At 43.7% G+C, this 20,650-nt stretch overlaps 2 protein-coding genes across 4 annotated transcripts in view; one reads left to right on the top strand and one right to left on the bottom strand.

Moving 5' to 3' along the window:
- Positions 1-709, top strand: part of ADRA1D (adrenoceptor alpha 1D) — a 38,881-nt gene extending 38,172 nt beyond the window's left edge. Inside the window, exon 3 of one of the 2 annotated variants that reach the window (XR_011903395.1) lies at positions 584-695. Coding sequence is in view for 1 of the 2 variants with exons in the window: in XM_072334858.1 (XP_072190959.1) it covers positions 584-709 (126 nt within the window). In the remaining variant the exon portion in view is untranslated. Of the gene's footprint in view, positions 1-583 lie in introns of both variants that reach the window. The other variant, XM_072334858.1, reaches the window with a different exon arrangement.
- A 423-nt stretch (positions 710-1,132) lies between these two features.
- SMOX (spermine oxidase) overlaps positions 1,133-20,650 on the bottom strand; it is a 57,751-nt gene continuing 38,233 nt past the window's right edge. The window contains exons 6-8 of one of the 2 annotated variants that reach the window (XM_072334857.1): positions 19,410-19,570; positions 17,983-18,161; positions 1,133-3,103 (exon numbers count right to left, since the gene is read on the bottom strand). In XM_072334857.1, the coding sequence (XP_072190958.1) occupies positions 18,024-18,161; positions 19,410-19,570 (299 nt within the window). In that variant the 3' untranslated portion in view covers positions 1,133-3,103; positions 17,983-18,023. Of the gene's footprint in view, positions 3,104-17,670; positions 18,162-19,409; positions 19,571-20,650 lie in introns of those variants that run through there. The other variant, XM_072334856.1, reaches the window with a different exon arrangement.

Below are 20,650 nucleotides of genomic sequence, written 5' to 3'. Positions count from 1 at the left end.
CAAATAATTTTCTCCCAGACGTTAACCTCATCAAGACAAATGGGCAGCACTGCACTTACGCTGAACCCAAATGCATTACTGCCTGCTTGTGAAAGTCTAGTTGAGGGAAAGATGGGCATTTGCCATTAGATACTTTCTGATGCTCAGGAGCACATCTGCCTCAGTGCTGCTGCACAGCCTCTGTCAGAATCCAGCCAGACACCCATAGCACCAAGTAATATGCTCATCTGTGACCATACTGACATGCACTCTTCATTACTTTTATATATGTGATACATAGAGAAGGGAAAGAAAGACTATTCTGAGGTTTTTCTGTCTCTCAATCCCAGTCTTACAGGATAAAGGCTTACAGGATAGAAAAGGAAGATTAAATCTGTTTAAGCACTCATATGCATACACATATTGGTACACATACAACAATGCCCATGCTCTGGCCCATTTACTTTGCCCCATTGCAGCTCTGGGTGTTTAATCAGGCCCCAGAAGATACTCTGCAAGGTGCTGTAGGAAAAAATCTCGAGCTCTACTACTCCACATTAAGAGAAAATACTCATTTCTCACCTAAAGCCCTCCTTTCTTTTAGGATATTGCATCAGAAGCATTCATACTGGGACTGGATTCTGTACACCCTCATTTAGGGGAGACTGGGTCTGCCTGTGCTCCAGGGGAAGAAGGACGATGTTTTATGAAATGTGACCTAAGTATTTAAGCTTGTGCATTTCCCTCTGATTTCATTAAACTCCAAGCTTGGAAAAACAAGAAAAACAAGCTCAAACTTCAGGAGGTAAATTTTATCTGATCCCATTGATTTTTGTAGACCAACAAGGGGTGTAACCAGCTGCAGATAAAACCCCATTTCTCCGCATTTTCCAAGCGAGCCATTCCCAAAGCACTCATCCCTTGGTTATCCAATAGCAATCACCTCATTGCACTGGCTTTGTGCCACTGTTGCATCATCAGAGCTTGCTGCTTCAATGAGTCAAGTGTTGAGTGGTGAAGACTCTCACGAGTCCCATCTGAGGAAGAAGGAAGGTCCCTGTCAGCCTGAGCTGGACAGCAGTTGGGTTGCATTACTATTGTTTACAGTGTGTATATAAGTGTACATTTTCTTTAGCAGACATTGGAATTTTTTATGTATAGATTTTTATTTTTCATTCCCAGATGTATTTATTAGCCGGAGTATTTCTGTTTTGTGATTCAAGTAATGTTGGATTGATGTAAGCTCTATGAAACAGAATGCACATATTTTTGTTTATTTGTACCAAATACATGCACAAACCTGTCTAAAACATGGCTGTGAACTGCTGCTGTGTCTGAGTTTTATAACAGAGGTTGTAGGGGATGAGGGATGAAGGAAGTAAAATCTGTATGCTATCAGCCACTGTGTTTTTCACAAAGGCTTTTCTAATTCCACAAGGATTATCATTTCCATAGGCAAGAATTTGCTATGACAAGTCATAAGAGAACATTATCTCTCTCATCCCACATAAGGATAAAGGGGTTGGACCAAGCCATTCCTTCTCCCAGAAACTACCTGTAGCAGAAGGGATGTGGATGCAGCCACGACTCAAGGGAATGAAGGATGGGAAGAGGAGTGAAAGCTATTGCACAGTCTGTGGGATTTGCATGGTTTACGGGATTTGAGTTTTAGTTTAGTCTAGCATTGTTTAGTCTGGCTGGGATTATTCAGTCAGAAGAAGAGAATCAGACACTATTTCTCTCTACAATGTCCTTAAAGATTATAGTGGGGTGGGAGTTGGATTTTTCTCACAGTTAACAAGAGGTTATGGCTTTACATTGCTCCAGTGGAGGTTCAGATTACAGATTAGGAAACATTTCTTCTTCAAAAGAGTGTTCAGGAAAGGTGGTGGGGTCACCATCTCTGGAGGTGTTCAAGGAAAGAGTAGATGTGGCACCAAGGGACATGGTTTAGTGGACATGGTGGGGATGGGTTGGTGGTTGGACTTGATGATCTTAGTGGTCTTTTCCAATCGTAATGATTCTATGATTCTATGATTGTGCTCAGATCTGGTAAAAGAACACCCATCAGAGTAGGATTTTTGAAGGAAAACCGAAATCTCAGCTTATTGAAGATTTCTGTGGGGAAGAAAAAAATAATTTTTCTTCTAAAGTTCAAATTCCATCATCAGTCACACAAAAATACACTAAAAAATCTACCCATGGTGATATAAAACAGCATTTCACATGCCTCAGCTTCACTCTAGGTAGTTCATTTTCCAGAATGCATCCTTATATCAGGCAGCAGTTACTCATGGCTATGTATCATGGGAAGGGCTCTGAGGGAAAACAGGTTAAGAACAGAAGATAGCTGCCCCACAGAACTCTAGGGCAGCATCATATAATGTGGTCTGAAATGCAGTGAAGGAGGGAACAGAGCTCTGAAAGCATCCAACAGCGGTATCCCAGAAATAGTTCTTTACAGTACAAATGATGGAACACAACCCAAGGCTGTCTATCCTTCAGAAACAGCTCTCTGATTGCAGCTCAACAGCTCCAGGGCAAGATTGTCATGACTGACCTATGTATTTTGGTTGTGCCTGTGTGTGGCTGAGTCAGGCTGATACTGTGGAAAGAGGCAGATGCCATGTCCTCTAGCAAGCCTGAAGCAAAGGATGCTCTTGGCTGATGCCACTCTCAGTTTTCTGAAGGGACTTCCTTCCTTTCTGCATGACTGACAAGATAGGCTGATGCCCTGCATGAATTCCAGGAGGAAAGTGTTAGTTGACTTTCTCTAAGGCACACTGAGCAAGACTCATGCCATAGTTACAAGGGCTGAGTGAGTCTTCAGAGCCAGAACCACAGTGCTGCGCTGAGCATCTCTTCTCACTCCAAGTTTAATCCATTGTATGAAGTGTGTGACTAAGACACAATCAGGGGTTAGGGTTGTGTAGTAAAGGGTGATGCTGGTCCAACCTCTCTTCCAGTTTGACTCAGTCATTTCATCTCTTTGCAACCTCTAAAAGACCGTGTATATCTTTATGCAGCCTTCCAGGACTGTGATGGACTTGTTGAGACAGCATTTGGTGAGCTGCTGGGTTTACTTCCCAGTGAGAAGAAGCTAAAGCTGAGGAGAGCCTTGAATCTGTTTCGGAAGTAGTAACACATCTGTCAAATTGGGTATATCCTTTTCCAAGGTCAGATCAGACAATCAAACACATCAGGCTGTGAGATGTTTGAGTTGGACCACATAGGCTCCCCAAAAATCTAAGCATACTCTCTTCCATCTCCCAAGAGTTTGTCCCAAGGCTCCTATCTTTCTGCACAGTCAGTGGTCAAACCCAGGTGGTTCTGCCCCTACAGCATACTCTAGATCATTATGCACACAGACCTACCATCATCATCAACCAAAATAGGTACATCGCTGCAGGACACAGCAGAGCTCTTGGAAGAGCTTGATGAAAATGCTGTTGAGGTTTTGTGAAGGTTGAGATACGTGGGGAAGCTGGACGCTGGAAAGGGAAAGGCAAAAGGGAAAACCAAGAGGGGATGTAAGATGAAAACATTGAGTCAATATCTGATGGCAGTAACAGGAGATGAGTATATAGTAAGGATAGTAAGGCACAGTTTCTATCTGAGGAACAATTAAAATAAAGTGCATTTTCCTGCAAAACAGGGATGAGTGAGGAATAACATGACAGAGGATGATAAAATCAAGAGTGTCAGGGAGAAGACAAATATGGATGATTGTTCACTATTTATCATAATACAGGAACCAAATGACATCAAATCCAATTATCAAAATGAACTAAGTGAGGTAATTCTTCACATGGCACATACTTAAATTGCAGAACTCGTCACAACAAGATATTGCGTCTGCCAAAAGTTTATAGAGGTTAGAACAGTAATTAGTTGCTTTCATGACAAAGAAGTCTATCAAGGGCTTTTGGAAGCATTTCTATGATCTTTGATCCAAAAAATCCCTGAGGCAGAAATTGTTATCTGCCGGGAGGATATTTCAAATAATATCACAAAAGGCTTTTTCTTCACCCATATTCCTAACATAGTTCCTACTGTCACACAATAGTTACTCAGCAAGACCCAGTCTGATACTGGTATTTGTATGCCCTCTTTATTTGGACATTAGCTAGCCCATCCATGCCATAGTTAAATTGTTTGTTTCTCTGACCATAGGCCAAAGTGACCACATAGAGAAAAAACTCTAAGTTAGTCCTCAATGTACATTAGATCAACAAGGTCGTACTATTTTGCCATTGCTGTGTTCAGATTCTCACTTCTACCAATGAATTCCATTCAGAAATTACAAGTCAACCCTTGAATAGAACAGCTTTGAAGACCTTTCCACAGAGGATGGGATTGTTGAGGTAGTTGGGAGCTGCCCAGAGATTTCCAAGGATCAACCATTGAGTGCAACGGCATCCATTTCTTTCCCATGTTCAGACATCTAAATACCCCTCCATGGAGGTATAGGTTATGTGTAGTGACACTCAAACTGTTCACAGCTGTCTGCTCTTCTTGGGTAGCTGAATGGGAATCAGCTCATGGATGAAGACAACTCCATTACAATAAGATGGGTAAGTATAAGCCAGATGTCTAAACTCCATTAAGGAGATCTCGGGCAATAAATCTGTTTATCTGAAGGTAGGTGTTTCATTTGGAACATCCTAGGCTATCCATCGGTATACCTGGCTAGAAATTAGGACACAAAACATGTGCAAAATGGTTGCAGGGGCATGTTAAAAGGCATAAGCTGGAAGCAGAAGTAAATACTGGGAAATAAACAGACAGAAAGTTCTCCTTTTCTCCTGGGGAACACAAGATATTTGCTGTGGTTCTGTGTATCATCAAAATTCAATCTAACATTTGGACAAGGCACACACCACCCAATCCCTGTGGTGTTCTGGGAAGCAGAGTCCCCACGGGAAGAAGTAGAGATAGTAACCCATCTAAAAGTCCCATGACACAAGAGAAAAAAAAAGGGTCTTGGAGCAAAATGTTCAGCTTTGTTCACTTCAATAAACCAAACTTATCTAATTCAAAGATTTCCTTTGTACAATCCTGGTGGATAAAAGGTATCTTGGGGTTTGAAGGCTGGGGAGTAGGCATAATTTGTGTGTGTGTGTATTTTCCTTTTATTGTGCCCAGCTCTCCCATTTCCTGTTCACAGTGCAGTCCCAAGCAGAACATTTTGCACATTTGGAAAACTGATGAACTTTCTTCACTTGTCTCCCTTATGTCAAAAAATAAAAACTCAAGCAAGACATGAGCTCTGCCCAAGATGGATTCAGATAACAAATGCAACCATCTCAATAAGGCCTTAAATCAAGCATGTGGGTATTTCACCAAGAAATAATTCGAGTCCAGCTCCTGTGATCTATATGATCTTTACCTTCCTCCATAGATGATATTTTATAGATGGTCCCACATTCAACTCTGAATGCTTACTGAAATCGAACCGTAATTAAGTAGCAGCACCACTGCTCAGAGATACAAAACTGTCTGTTGAATCCCCATTGCTGTCTCCTAGCAGATCTGTTGTTGCTATGAAGGTTAATAAAATAACACATGGATCATAAATTTGAGTGGTTTTCTGGTGGGCTGATGTGGTGTTTTATTTCCAGAAAGAGAAGGTCCTAAATCCTACCGTTGTCCATGGCTGGAAGGCCTCAGCTGGCAAGGTTATAGGAATAACATCACAATTTCTCCTTGTGAAACTGAGTTTTCAGTTGTAGAGTTTCAAAGACACCTGAATGCAAGAACCTAAAACCAACATGAAAGAAAAGGCCCACAAAAGCCCAAAGCCCTGCTTTACACCAGCTTGAACATCAGTTGAACTACAGTTCCATTAAGTTATCCCAAAAGCTCTTCATCATTTACAAGTTGCCCTGGCACAGATTGGAATTGCACAACAAACACTGGAGAAAGGAGATGCCCTTGGCTTACCCTGTTTTTATTACAGCAAAGTAATTCCATGCATTTAAAAGTCTTGCTACCTTGACAGCACCAATGTTAATCTGTGTGTAAATTGCCATTGTTTTATGCATGTTTATTACTACAGTTTTCAGCTGGTGATTCATAGTGCAGATCCAATTTAACTTTGCTGTGGCACTTTCATTTCTAACCTATTTTAGGCTTACAAAAGTAAATGTTGCTTCACGAAACTTTAGGCTATGAGGGCATAAAAGCACACAGATGTGTTTTCTTACAGGATTACATTTATGCATCTGTGTAAATAGATAAGTCTACAGAGATACACACAAAAACACATAAATGAGTATGTATTTTATATTTCAAATACTCATTTATGCTCTCTTGGCAAAAGCATTCCTCTGTCCAGGATAAACTTCAAACCCAGGCTGCATCCCATATCTTCCTAAGCCAACAGATGCCACCCAAAAGATGGTATGTAAAGCGCGGCTGTTGAATCAGCATTTCAACACACAAAAAAATCTCCTCTCCTCTCCTCTCCTCTCCTCTCCTCTCCTCTCCTCTCCTCTCCTCTCCTCTCCTCTCCTCTCCTCTCCTCTCCTCTCCTCTCCTCTCCTCTCCTCTCCTCTCCTCTCCTCTCCTCTCCTCTCCTCTCCTCTCCTCTCCTCTCCTCTCCTCTCCTCTCCTCTCCTCTCCTCTCCTCTCCTCTCCTCTCCTCTCCTCTCCTCTCCTCTCTTCTCTTCCCCTCACTTTCCCTTCCCTTCCCCTCCCGGCCCCCCTTCCCTCCCCATTCCCTTTCCTTTTCCTTTTCCCTTCCTTCCCCTTCCCTTCAAATCATTTATGATTTATACAAATGAGAAGGCTAAATCTTTTTATCTTTTCTCCTTTTCTTCTAAAACAACCAGTGATAATACTTTCGCTTCTCTGTTTGATCTGAGACTCTCAAAGCAAGAGGCTCACCCAGCCTCTCTCACAGCGAGCTGCAGTGCAGGAAGCCTTTTTCTCCCTTGTTCACCACTCAGCTGAGAGATCCCTAATTCTTTTTAAGATATTTCCAAATCCTTCCTCATTTATTTTGGGTCCCAATCTCTCCATTAGTTACTGCCTTTTGAAGAGATGCAGGGGTTGTAATGCTTTTAAGATACGTTAGGTACTTGTTGCCTAGTGCAGCTGTGGATTTTGTTTTATCACATTTTCCCAAATCATAATTGGGAATAATCTTACTTATGCCAAGCCTGAGATTTATCTGTTTCTTGCCTGTTTCACTGTTGGTCTTTGCAAATTCCTCTGAAGTAAGGTCATCCACTATTATTCTCCTCTTTTCCATATAATCAACACTATATTTTCTGTAATGTAAGTCTCTTAGTGCTTGCAGTCTTGTGTGTAATATTAAGCGGCCTATCCTGAAAGTCTCCTTATCTTTTCCAAGTTGTGATGGGGTAAAGTAAAAGATCTTCAATAATTCGTTAAATAAATGGAGAAAAATAGAAGAAGTAGATTAAAGAGGCACTTTTCACAGTGGAGGAGGATTGTTAGGAACCCCTTTAGGGAAGTGGAGGAGCGCATTCTGGTCATAGAATTCCAAAAAGAGCCTGGGAAAGACATAAACAGGTTGGTAGTTATCCGTCATTATTCGGGGTAGTCAACTGTCATTCTAAATGCTTGTGGAAGAGATCTCATGATCTTGCATTGCCAGGTGATGAATACAGTGCTAATGAGGGCAAAATAATATAGATGGGGAAAAAACTATGCAGACGTGGTCATGAACACAAAAGCGGTCATTAGCATTCAGCGAAGAGATGCTGAATCTTGGTGAACAGCTGAAATGAGAACCTCAGCTCCATACCCAGCAATGGTCAAAAAGGCCAGAACATTGTTAGGGATTATTAGGAAAAGAACTGAGAATAAAGGAAAAATATCATTGCGCTATACGCATAATGATAACATGCACTTAATGATATCCCTGGTGGAATGAGAACTGAAACAGTCATGTTAACTCTGGCCATATGCTCTGATGAAAGATGTAATAGACTCAGAAAAGTTCAAGGGGAGAGAAATAATGACCAGAGTTTTGGGGAAAAAAAGCTTCAGACAGGCTGAATGGGATAGGAATCCTTCACTGTAGAAGAGGTAGAGAGGATGAACATGGTTATCTATACACTACAGGTGAATTACACCCAACTGCAGTTAGGGAGAGAAAGCATGGGAGGTGATGGGCTTAATGTGGAACAAGGAAATCCCTGCTTGTTCTGCAGGCTGCCAGTTGTGCAGGGCTAAACCCCAGTAAGGAAAAACATATTTTTTTGCATGACAAGAGTAGAGCTTTGCAGCAGTCATTTTGTTTGAGAGGGAAGCAACAGGAGGGCACCATTGGAGGATATGAAGTCAAGGAGAAAATAGCTCAAGCTGCAGCATGACCGTATGCACACCCCTCCATCATCCTTGGAGTTGGATGGGCATATTTTTTAATGATACGTCACCGAGAAATACTGGGGAATATAACCAGATAATGGAGATTCATAGAATCGTGGAATCATTAAGGTTGGAAAAAGACCTTTAAGATCCCCAAGTCCAACCCCAACCCATCCCACCATGCCCACTCAGTGCCACATCTCCATAGTTCTTGTTCACCTCCAGGGATGGTGACTCTACCACTCCCTGGGCAGCTGTGCCAATGTATCGCCACCCTTTTAGAGAAGAATTTTCTCCTAGTATTCAACCTGAAAGTTAACCAATTCCTTCCAAAACAAAAGACACCTAAATATCATCAGCTAGGAGAAAAAAAAAAAACAAAACACCTGTGTGCTAACATTGCTGATGACTGAAAGTAGCTTGTCATTATAAGCAGAAAACAAATGGAGTGTAATCAGAGGAATCTAGACATAGGGAGATGGAGTCACTTTTATGCTAATTCATCTTCATCAGGCCTCCCCAGCGGATACATAAAATGGTCTATTTATTGCAACTGAAGTTTATGATAAAACCACAGTCATGTTTTCTAGCTCTTGTAAAGGTATGTACGTGGCTATTTATGAAAAACTTGTTTTTCTCTGCCTTTTTTCCTCCATAAATTCATTGCTTTCAAGATAGGTAAACACAAACCATTTGCTCAGCTGTGTAAGGGCAGGGGTCAGCTCACATGGGCACCACATCTCTGCCTTCTCAGTCCCAAGCTGAACCCAGCTCTGAAAAACACTTTCATTAGTGTTACCAACTCGTTAACCGTGTGTTGCTCATCTGCAGTGCTCTGAGCTGGTTCTAGACCCTTGGGTCATTCTTGAACCACAAGCATTGCTCCTTTCATCACTTACCCAGTTCTGAGGGTTCTGGTGTCATGATACATTGGTTTTGTAGCTCCAAAACCCTCAGTTCCATTCTTGTCTTGGATCCAAATGGCAGCGTTTCATTTTCCATTATTTCCCTCTCCCACAGTGTCAGTCTAACACAACCGGTGTGACACCAATTGCTTCACACTGCTGAGGTACACAACATAATCTACCACTTTCTTCCTCTTTTTATCCTCCTCCTTAATGACTCTGAGCTAAGAAGAAGGAAAATGCTGTAGTTACCGAAAGGCTGTTGTACTGATCTGAAATAGGTGAACTCCAATAATGGCCAAAAAGCAGCTCTTAACCACAAAATGCCCTATCTATGATGGCAAAATCCACTCTAGAGGGAATAAATATAAATCTTACAGTTAATGTGACTGTCCAGAAGGGTCGTCAATAAACATTCCCCTATTAAAGTCCACTGATCCTGCAGCTGATCTCCCCTTGTGCATTGCCTTAGTTCTTGCCATCCCTGATCTCTTTCTGAGCAAGAAGTGTTACAAATGCCATCAGCATCTCTATCTATCCCCTTTAAAAGCCTTGATTGTGATCAGACTGGAAGTGTTCAAGGAAAGGCTGGATGTGGCCACAGGCAGCCTGATCTGGTGGGAGGCAACCAAGAGGTGTGATGAGATCAGAAGTGGGCAGTGCTGGGATCTGGGGTCTTGGGTCCCACTGGGAAATCATGGCACTAAAGGATCTGCTGAAGACATCATGAGGGCATGGACAGCACAAATAAGCCCAAGTTTCCTCATCAGGTTGAATTGCCCAGGTATATTAGAGCAATTTCAACAATTTCATTGTACCCATGAGCCCAAAATCACGAATGAAGTAATAGTAAATGAAGGGACAAAGCTGAGATGAGAAAGGATTAATCAGTAAGTGCCCATATCATAAAAAAGAGAACCAGCAAAGTCTAAGTTTGTCCCTCTGCAAATGGCTCAAAGTATACAGAGAAGCAGTCACATTTCTCCTATGCTACCAGGGTTTTGACCCAAGGAAGCCCCACCATCACCAATGGCCATCTGGAGTTCCACCAAGACAAGAGTGGTGGGGATAAGGTAACAACAAACGACAACATAACTGCAGAACCAGAAGTCCCAGCACTTCTCTGTTCTTCTGCATCACGTGGCATTAAAAGAAAAAAATCTACATTATTTCATATGCTTTTGCAAACTTTGCCCTAATTTGCATTGTAAATCATGCACATGTTTTCTAGCCTCTCCCTTTGACTCAAGTTTCCCTCTGCCCCGGATTTTAGCCAAGACTGAATGACTTTGGCATTATTTTCTTTGAAGACCACACATTGATTTTTGTATGAAGGCCCTGTCAGCGTTAGTCAGCATCCCATTATTTATAAAGCCTGGTGTTTCCTTGGCTTTCTTGGCTGCAATTACAGAGTGAAAAGAGGTTTGTATTGAACTGTCTGTGCTGATGCAGAAGTGTCGCTCTCAAGCAGACAAAGGTTATCTGAGAATCCTGTCCTGATTCACTTGGTTTCCCTTCTCTTCTGTGTTAGCTTACGTTCTACCAGGGCTTAACCTCCTCTGCTATGCTGTTAACTCCCTTGGCTTGTTTATGCATCTCTGAAGCTCCTCCTGGCTTTTGACTACCTAAATTAGCTCTGTGCCATCAGCAGATCCATCTGCCGCTCTTTCCAAGCCATGAATCAGCACGTTAAGCAGCACAGCTGGGACTGAGCACTGTCTGTACCCAAACTGCCTGTTTAATCCTCTTTACTTTCTCCTAGGACAGCTGCAGAGCCACAAGAAGAGTTTCCTCCTCATCCTGCAAACCCCTAAGCTCCCTCTGGAGGGCCTTCATTATGACCTGGTTAGAAACCTTCTGGATCTCCAAATGCATGGAGTGGAGCTGGTCTCCTTCAGCCACCATTTTCCTGGCATGGTCATTGAGTCACAGTTGGGATCCAGCAGGTCCATGCTCTTCCATCACCTGCTATCTCTCTGAATTTCATCATCCCGCATTTAAAAATCACTTCAGACTAATTTCCCCGGGACAATTGTAAAGAAGGATGAGCTGCAATTCCCCCAGTCACACCTCAAGGCGTTTTGTACCCTTATATGTGTACCCTTCCCCATATCACAGTCTTCGCATATGGCTGAACCTGATGATCTGAGTGGCATTTGCCAACCTTATTTTTTCTATCATCTTTTCCTTACTAAGTCAGTTATCATCTAAACTGCCTTATAATGTCTGGCAAGGTGCTCTGGACCACCCAGGAAAGTCCTCTTGAGATAGACTGAGGGATATTTACAGTTCATGGCTGGGTTTCTCTCCAACAATCAACATGGGCAGAGAACTCTCTTGTCTGACCCATTCATATTTTACCCCAACATCATAACTGCAAGTTCTATCAAGCAGGGATACCCCAGTATGAGCCAGCTGACATCTGGAATCCACGCTGAAATATTTGCGTGGGGCAGTGTTTCATTTAACATGGACTTGGGGATGATCACAAGCACCATCGTGAAAGTTGTTTTCAATCTCAGCCACCTTCATCCTTTGTACTGAAGCCCATGGAGGAACCAAAGGAAGCCCTCAGACCAGCACTCCATGATCCTCGTGGATCCTTTCTAACTCAGGATATTCAGTGATTCTATGATTTTTATCTGGCACACATGTTCCACTTTCCATAACGAAACAGAGTTGAGTGCTTTACTGTAAGCTTCTGCAGTGAAACAATTTCTGTACTTGGGACTTAGCTTCAGAAAGTCCCCATAAACAATTCACATTCTACCTCCTTGCGGGAAACAGAGTCTTTGCCCAGCAAATATTCCTTAGTGCCATCAAAACTGCTCTCAAAACCCATTTTTACCCATTTCCAGCCACTCTGAGGTACATCAGAGTGAAAGTATTCCTATGTGTGTGCTGGCAGTTCTCCATCTTTCCCTCCAGGAGCAAGTTGGAGTAAGTCTTTGGGGTTACATATAATTTGATGGATTCACAATGATTTACACAGATCTGATTAACTTCGTCTGGGCAGAGAGTTCTTTAATTCTTTTGCCTAAGATCAACAAGTCCAGCTGTTGCACCATGCCCACTAATCCATGTCCCCAGTTGAGACACTACTGCATGGAAAGGATGTGACATGCATGGGCTGAATGGAGTAGGGGGGAGGGTAGACAGTGCACAGCTAGAGTGAGATCTGGAAAGATGTCCTGGAAGAAAATGAGTTTGGAGCTGCCTTAATTGGTTCAGGGTCAAGCAGATGCTTTAGGGGGTCTGTGTTAGAACAGGTGGCCCAGAGAGGTGGTGGAGTGTCCTTCTATGGAGATATTCAAGACTTGTTTGGTTGTTGACCTGTGCAACCTATTGTGGGGAACTGCTTTATCAGGGGGGTTGGACTCAGTGATCTCTTGAGGTCCTTTCAACCTCTGCATTTCTGTGATTCTATACTCCTGCTTAGAAGAACCCTGGCAGTTTATTGTGTGTGTAGAATGCAATTATAATTCATAATTGCAACAACATTACTGTCATTGTAATCTTATGCTTATGAAATATAGACGCATAAAGAATGCATACACCAAGAATGTGTGTGTGTATATAGATACACACACCAAGAGTTTTCACTTCAAGCAAGACTGACTCAGCTGCAGTGAAAACTGTGTGCAGGTCCCGATTATTAAAGGGTCACTTTATCCATATCCACCTTTTCTGTCCACCTGGTATTTATTCTGGCCATCCTTCTGCTCACCCCACTGCTTCTCATTTGCTTGCAGATTATCAGAGCGTACCAGTTATTTGAAGGTGGGAACACCTCAGAACTGGTGGGGCTTTGTGTTATTTCCTATACAGCCTTTCCATCTGGAATTGAGGTCCCGCAAGATGCAGGACAGATGATGGATTTATGGGAAGAGTCCTCCCTGGCTAAGAAGGCCATACAATAAGTCATGTTGTGATTCAGGCGGAGGAGACACTCAGGCTAAAATTAACCCTGGAATAAAAAGGCATTAAGGGACAAAGCCTCAATTCCTCCAACCTGATTGTGCTGAAAGCCTGCCCCATTTGGAGCCAATTGTGGCAGCAGGCAGCTTGATATCCCCTGTCTTTGGGGATGGCAAAGTTTTACTGCTTAAGAGAGGGTGAATTTTGCACTTGGCTTCCCCAAACCGAGGTTTTCCTAGAGATTTACGGCCCTCAGCTGGCAGCTTTTGGCAAAGCACCGAAGAAAACATTGGCACGTTCCTGTTCGGACAGTTCTGTGCTCACTCTCCCATCTCTGTCACCCACCCACAACACTCACATGTCTCATGAACTCAGGGAAATCTAACAAAGTCAGCACATCACCATTGGACCCTCATCCTCAGTGACCCTCCTCATCCTCACTGTCCAGAAACAGAACCCACTGATGAACGACATAGCCGTGTTTAAGTATACAAAGGTTTTTATAAGTCCTTTTTAGCCACGAGATGGCAGCATAAAATCACCTTTCTTCGGTCTGTGACGCCGTGCGGCTGAAAGTCATTGCAAGACCGATGAGAAACCCGTCATCATTTGTACTGTTTTATAAGTGAAATCCTTTGTACATCCTGGATGGTACCCACTGTGCAAGCACACACGGGGGGTGGAAAACAGGGCAAACATCCAAAGCTCTGTGCCAAAAAACTGTGCCATAAGCATTACATGAACTAGAGATGGTGCAACCCAAATGGTGCCCTCATTGCGTAGCAGCACAGTCCTAGGGAAAGGACAGGTCCATGGAAGCAGATGGCAGAAGAGCAGGGTGACATCCCTCACTTGTGAGGTTTATCCCCAAAGCCAAATGGGAGAAGCAACCCATAGAGGGGAGACCCTTCACTTAAAAGGACATTTCATTCTGAACGTGATTTGAAACACATCATTGACTTCTCTATTTAGGAAAGCTGGGCACATGGCCTGCACACATGAAAAAGGGGCTCTGAAGCCCTAATTAACATCATGGCAGCTTTTCTTGGCTGTACCATGATAAAGAAGCCACAGGAGAAAGCAGCAGCTCTTCACCATTTCTGACGTCTCAGCCTCACATGCCCAAAGAACTTGGTTTTCTCCTCTGCTTCACTTTGCTATAGATCTGGCTTCTGGGAAATCAATGCTGGCTCCTTGAGGTTTACCACTGGCAAAAGACTTTTCACCTTTTGCTCTTTCCAACCCAAGAGTGCTGCTTGCTCTCCCCACAGCCCAACTCCGTCGCAACTCAGCAACGTCATAGAATCATAGAATCACCAAGGTTGGAAAAGACCTGAAAGATCACCCAGTCCAACCGTTCTCCTACTACCAATAGCTCCCACTAAACCATGTCCCTCAACGCCATGAAAAGGGGTTTCACTCCTGTGGTGAAACGGGTGGAGAACATCACAAAGTCAATGTCGGGCACTCATTTCCAACTTCTGAACAGCCAGAAAGGCACCCTTCGCTCCATCATCCACCTCCCTTTCAGATCTCCATCTCAGGACAAGCAGATGATGATTTCTATGGCTACCGACCCTCTGGAGGTTATTTCTTCCCTCTCCTTCCTTTGCCCTCTTCTTGTTGTCTCTGGAAGGACCCCCTGTAAGTAATTAATCAACTGGACATCCCACTCCAACACAGTTAAGCAACGTGACTCCCAGCCCAGATGCTTTATAGGAAACCACAAGGAGAACACGCATACTTCTCATGGGGCAACTGATGCCAAAATAGACACATTCTTCATTTTGCTCCTTGAAAGGCCCTTTGGGCAGCAGCCCAGTCATACGGATAAATGACATGCAAAGAGATGAAGCAACAGCTTAAGCACGTGTCTCCTTCATCCTGCAGACTTTTTTTTTTCCTATCTTCTGGAAAAACATTGCTCAGACCTTTTAAAACTATGCCGATGACCACATTTTGCTCAGCTGACTTTGAAAAGGATTTATGTGTCTAAGAGAAAATAAAAAATAAATTACAAACTCTTGTTCCAGAAGGCAATTTTTTACGAGGTCGAGCCAAAATCTGGCTGGTTACTAACATCTGTGCCTGCTGATACAGCTCGGGGGCTGCTTACATTGGGGAGAGCGCTGCAGTTCAGCAGGACATGCAATTAAAGCATGAGGCAGCAAATGGGACATGCTCCGTACAAGTCCACATGGAAGTTGTTGTCCCAGGGGAGGAGCAGAGCTCAACGTTATTGGGGTTAAATAGAACAGCTCTCAGCAACAAGCTGCTGCCCTAAATATAGCGTGGTTTGTACATCCTTGCAACCTGGGTGAAGCTCAAAGCTGGCCTGACTTACCCAAAGCCAGTCCTCCAAACCCCAACAGTTTGGGGTATCCCAAGAGCTGCAAACCCCATTGATCCGTGACACCTGACTGCACCAGCCTCCTCTTTAGGACATACTGGAAGTGAGCACTGCTGCTGTTGGCTTACTGTTAAACAAAGAAACACACGACCTGGCACATCCTTGCCTATACAGATGGAGAACCCTTCGAGGGAAACAAATCATGCACACACACACACACACATGCTTCAGTGACTGAAGCTAGAACCCATTTGCAAATAAACAAGTTCCCTTTTTGGGAAGCTTATTTAGGTCAAAGGAGAATTCTCTTGCTGAAAGCTTGAATACAGCACACAGATGGTTCCTCATTTATCACAGTTCTGTTAGCTTTGTACCAGCCAGACCTCTTTCAAGCATATTTGAGTGATTTTTCAAAGTCTGATAGCTCGGTACAAGAGCTGTCACAGCCTGAGGTGCTCTTCAGGTGAAGATGAGAAGCTGGTAGGCTCAAAACCAACCCCTGCCAGGTATTTCTTACCCTTGGCGTGGCGTTCAGTCTCTTCATGGCTCAGCAGCATCCCTGCACAAAATATGGAGAATGAAGGAGGGAAGGGAAGGGAAGGGAAGGGAAGGGAAGGGAAGGGAAGGGAAGGGAAGGGAAGGGAAGGGAAGGGAAGGGAAGGGAAGGGAAGGGAAGGGAAGGGAAGGGAAGGGAAGGGAAGGGAAGGGAAGGGAAGGGAAGGGAAGGGAAGGGAAGGGAAGGGAAGGGAAGGGAAGGGAAGGGAAGGGAAGGAGGAAGATGATGGAAGATGAAGGAAGATGAAGGAAGATGATGGAAGATGATGGAAGATGAAGGAAGATGAAGGAAGATGAAGGAAGATGAAGGAAGATGAAGGAAGATGAAGGAAGACAAAGGAAGGAAGGATCTATTCAACCAGTCTTCAAACCTCATCTGGCCCAGCGATCCCCCAAAAAATCACCCTCCATCACCATCTCCTAGTCACTAGTCTTGCTGCAGAACAGTTTACCATGAGAACGAATCCTGCTGGCAAGCTGAGAACAGTTATACACAGCTGATCACATAAAGGAAGGGGTGTATCAAAGGTTCTAGAATGTCAAAGCACTGACATGAAAGATGCAGCATCCCTGAAGGGTAAGCTGAGCTTTCCCATCTTGAGATATTTTGTCCTTACCTCAGGAGACATTTTGTCCTTACCTCTACAGAAGCAACTTCTCTATGTGGACTAAGAGAGAATTTGGGATAATTGAATTTTGAGAGTTTTAATTGAAATCCACGTCAGATACTATACATAGGCTTAAAAGAATATATATATATATTTATCCAGATATAACATGAAATACTTTCACATTCCTTCAAAAGTCAGTGCCGATGGCCTTGAACCCCCTGAGAAAACTCTTTAGTGGTTTAATTTAGATTTTTGGGCTCTTTTCTGGAGGCAGGGGCTGAAAACTGCACCTGTTTTGGACACCGTTGCCCAACAAAACATAGAGTTTCATCACAGGGAAAGTTTGAGAATGCATCTTCTCGTGATCCTCCTTCAAGCACATCCAAGCTTGAATGGAGATTTCTATTTGGACTGCTTACAGCTACAGCTGCAGGGAAGGTTTAGATTGGATGTCAAGGGAAAGTTCTTCACAGAGGGTGGTGAAATGCTGGAACAGCTGCAGTGAGAGGCTGTGGGTGCTCCATCCCTGAGGGTGTTCAATAACCAGGTTGGATGTGGCCCTGGGCAACCTGGGCAAGTGTCAGATGTGGAGGTTGGTGGCCCTGCCTGTGGCAGGGGGTTGGAACCTGATGATCGTTGGGGTCCCTTCCAACCCAAGCCAGTATATGATTCAATGACTGTATGACAAGGGATAGGTTAAGACTATCCCCAACAAACTTCCACACAAAATTACAGAGAGGTTTCCTGAAGCACGGAGGCCTACAGCGACTGACAGCAAGTTAAACCCACAGTGACACAGAGGGATTCCGGTGCTGACCCAGATAAGGCAAATGACAACATCTGTAAGGCACAATTCCTTGAACAGACACCAATCAATGAATACACAGAATCATTCCCAAGATCCTCCTACTCCAAATTTTGTAGATAGAAAGAAAATCTCTACTTTTTTTACAACACCAGGGAAAAAAAACAAGTAATTACTTACTGAGCTGACTATCCAGGAAGCACGCAGTCTTTTTATTACAACATTTATTTTAGTATATAGAAGGCACTTACAATACAGAAAGGAAGAAAAAAACAATGAGAGGCACTGAAAGTGCTGTTAGGATTAAAAATGACAAACAGTTCAACAGACAAAAAAAGAGCACCCTTCCCTGTTAACAATACAGCACACAGAAATGAAGCTACTGATGACCAGGTTTTCAAAACAGGGCTTTTTTTTTTCTTTTTTTTTTCCTGTTTTTAATAGGAAAAGATAAAGGCTGTTCTACTGTGAATTGAAATAAAAGAAAAAAAAAAGAAGAAAGGAATCTCCTCCACACACCTGTAAAAGGGAGTTGGTGGTGGTTGCAAACATGGGGTCTTTTAGGTCCGGCACTGCAGGAGGTCCTGGTACATCTCAATGAGGTGAGCAGCCTCTCTCTGCCCAGAAAGCACAGCACCGTGGGTAGTGGAATAATACTTCCTGTGAGTGGCCTCCCCTGAAAACATCACCTGCATCGGCTGGAGGGAATAAGAAAAGTGGGAAAGCTCAGCAGAGCTTACTGAAAAGTATGCATGAGGCAAAAAGGAGACGATATTTTTGTGCCCTCCCACATCCCCATGAGCTGACGCGTTACAGGTGTTTGTAGGTGGCTACTGAAACCCCAGTGTAATGTGGGACAGGCATAGCCCATCTGGGAACATCCAGCTCACCCTTTCTGGAATGCCTGCACGTGGTTCTTTGCAAGGCTGCAGCATCATCCCAGCTCCCACAGCTTCAAACAAAGCTGCACAAGTCACTGAGCATCCAACTCCTGTGCTCTCTCTCTCTCCTCCTCTTTGCTCCCCCAAATAACACCTCAGCTTTCTGGACGTTAAAGATTTTACTTGGGAATTGCAACTTCAGAAGGAAAGGCAGCCACATCTCAAAACCCACAGGGTGAAACGGTGCCTTCTCTCTCTCACATCAGTAGTTCAATGATGAGTAAAACTGCTCCTCACTCACTTTTGAGGATTTCAGATCCCTCTCTCTTCCTCAAGAATGAGTGTGAAAGGTTCCTAGAGCTTCTGCTGTCTTTTTTTTAATAGATTTCCACGCTGAACAAAATTACGTGGTGGCTCTGGGTGCTTGGACAACTGCTTGGAGGCTGTATATTCATCAGCCATTGTCTCTGGATTTGGACAGGGTGAGTTTGGATTATTATTGCTCATAAGCTGAGCTGCAGTAACAGTCTCCATGTGTGCTCTCACTCTCTTTAAGAAAGCCGTGGCAGTACCTGAGGAACAAATCACTGCCCCCTGCCAATGCACGAGGCCCTCAGCCAAGGACTGGGTTTCCATTACCCTCTCCTGCCAGCACAGAGTGATTTCCTAATACGCTCCTCTGAAATATTCAGACCTAGCCATTAGCAGGGGTTATGCATTCAGCGCTGTATACTTTGCGTATGCTTTAAATCAGAATTAACTGTGTTTTCCTAAGGAGCTCTGAACAAGCTAGTAATCCCATCAATGCAAAGATCACTATTTCAGAAGCCACCTGGATGCTCAGCTCTTGATACTTCTGGAGGGAGGGAGGGATTCCCATGGTGTCGGGATTCCAGTCACTAAGGAGGTAAAAATCCTACATACATCATTTGTCCAGATGGGTACGTATGAAAAACACACTACTGGAGGTCCCACCATTGTCTCTTTCAATCTGCCTCCCAGACAACCCACTGCCTAGTGTCACGTTAGTCTTCTTGTCACTCAGTTGATTCGGGCCATACTTACAGTAGTTTTGGAGCTCTCAGCGTAAGGCAGTGGCTTAGCAAGTTTCTCCACGTCGGCCCCACTAGACCCAACCTGGGTATAGGAGTAGGATCCACGGAAATTGGGGTTGCTGCCCCAGGAGGACCGCAGGATCCGACGAGGTTTTGGAATGTTTGGATTCCCTGGGTGGAAGGCAAGAGGAGAGAATACGTGAGACTGCATTCAAGAGAAAACATCTGTGCAAGTTGTGAGTGGCTTCTATCCAAAACACATCCTGGCAGAGCCTACGTGGAAGAGATCCTACACCAGATCCCCTTTCTATTGCTGTGTTCCAGGCATCTAAATAACAGAAACAGAATCCCTTTTAATTCCAGTCATCCACTCACAGCCTTACAGTTTAGGGAAGATTGCTAAAACACACAGAAGAGATTTGGGAGCTCCAAAGAATCCAGGATATATTCTAGGTGAAAATATACAGCATTCCCTGCTCTTATTTAGCTTTTAGAACCTGGTGGTAATCAAGCGATTCATCTCAGCTGGTTTTAGGTGCCCACTCTACACTAGATGATAAGGCAGTCTCATAAGAGATACACCTCCAAAAAGAACAGAAACAAGAGGCAAAGTGACTGAAACTCCCCACTCTACACAGCTCCTGTGGCTGCTTCAGGCCCTGGTTTTGTAACATTTCAGCATGCTTAGCCTAGCACAAAGACAATCCAAACTCTCTTTTCTTCACAACAGCTTAGACTGGGAGATGCCCAGCTCTGAAGATTAGCTAGGTATTGTGCTATTTAATTCTATTAAATAACTATTGTGCCTTTAATTCCTTAAAATCAGAAGCAGGTTATTGCCCTGGTGTCTAGCAGGATGATGAAATATAAGGCTGAAACACTGCAAAGGCACCTGGGTGGCTTGCTAGTGTACACCGTGAACACTTTCTAACCACTAACACACAGATCAAATATGGCACGGGCCAACAAACAAATACACCCTACAAACAAAATACACCCTTATAAATGAATGTTGTTTCAGGACCGAGCATAACAAAGGCTCTAAAACATGCTCCTCCAAGAATCATCAAAGCAAGAATGCCTGGGATGGAAGTGAAAAGCCCAAGGGAGTCTGAGAATAGGGAGCTCTCAGATGCGTCAAGGAAATAAGTTATCGTGTTTTATTTTGAAGGGCTGTGGGAAAGCTCAGGAGAATACACCATGAACCATTAGAGGACACAGCAGCAAGCAGTCATCCATCATGCTGCATTA

Source organism: Excalfactoria chinensis, chromosome 4, assembly GCF_039878825.1.
Source record: "Excalfactoria chinensis isolate bCotChi1 chromosome 4, bCotChi1.hap2, whole genome shotgun sequence".
NCBI lineage: Eukaryota > Metazoa > Chordata > Aves > Galliformes > Phasianidae > Excalfactoria > Excalfactoria chinensis.
Note: the sequence above shows the minus strand (reverse complement) of the source record. Positions and strands in the feature narration are given on the sequence as shown.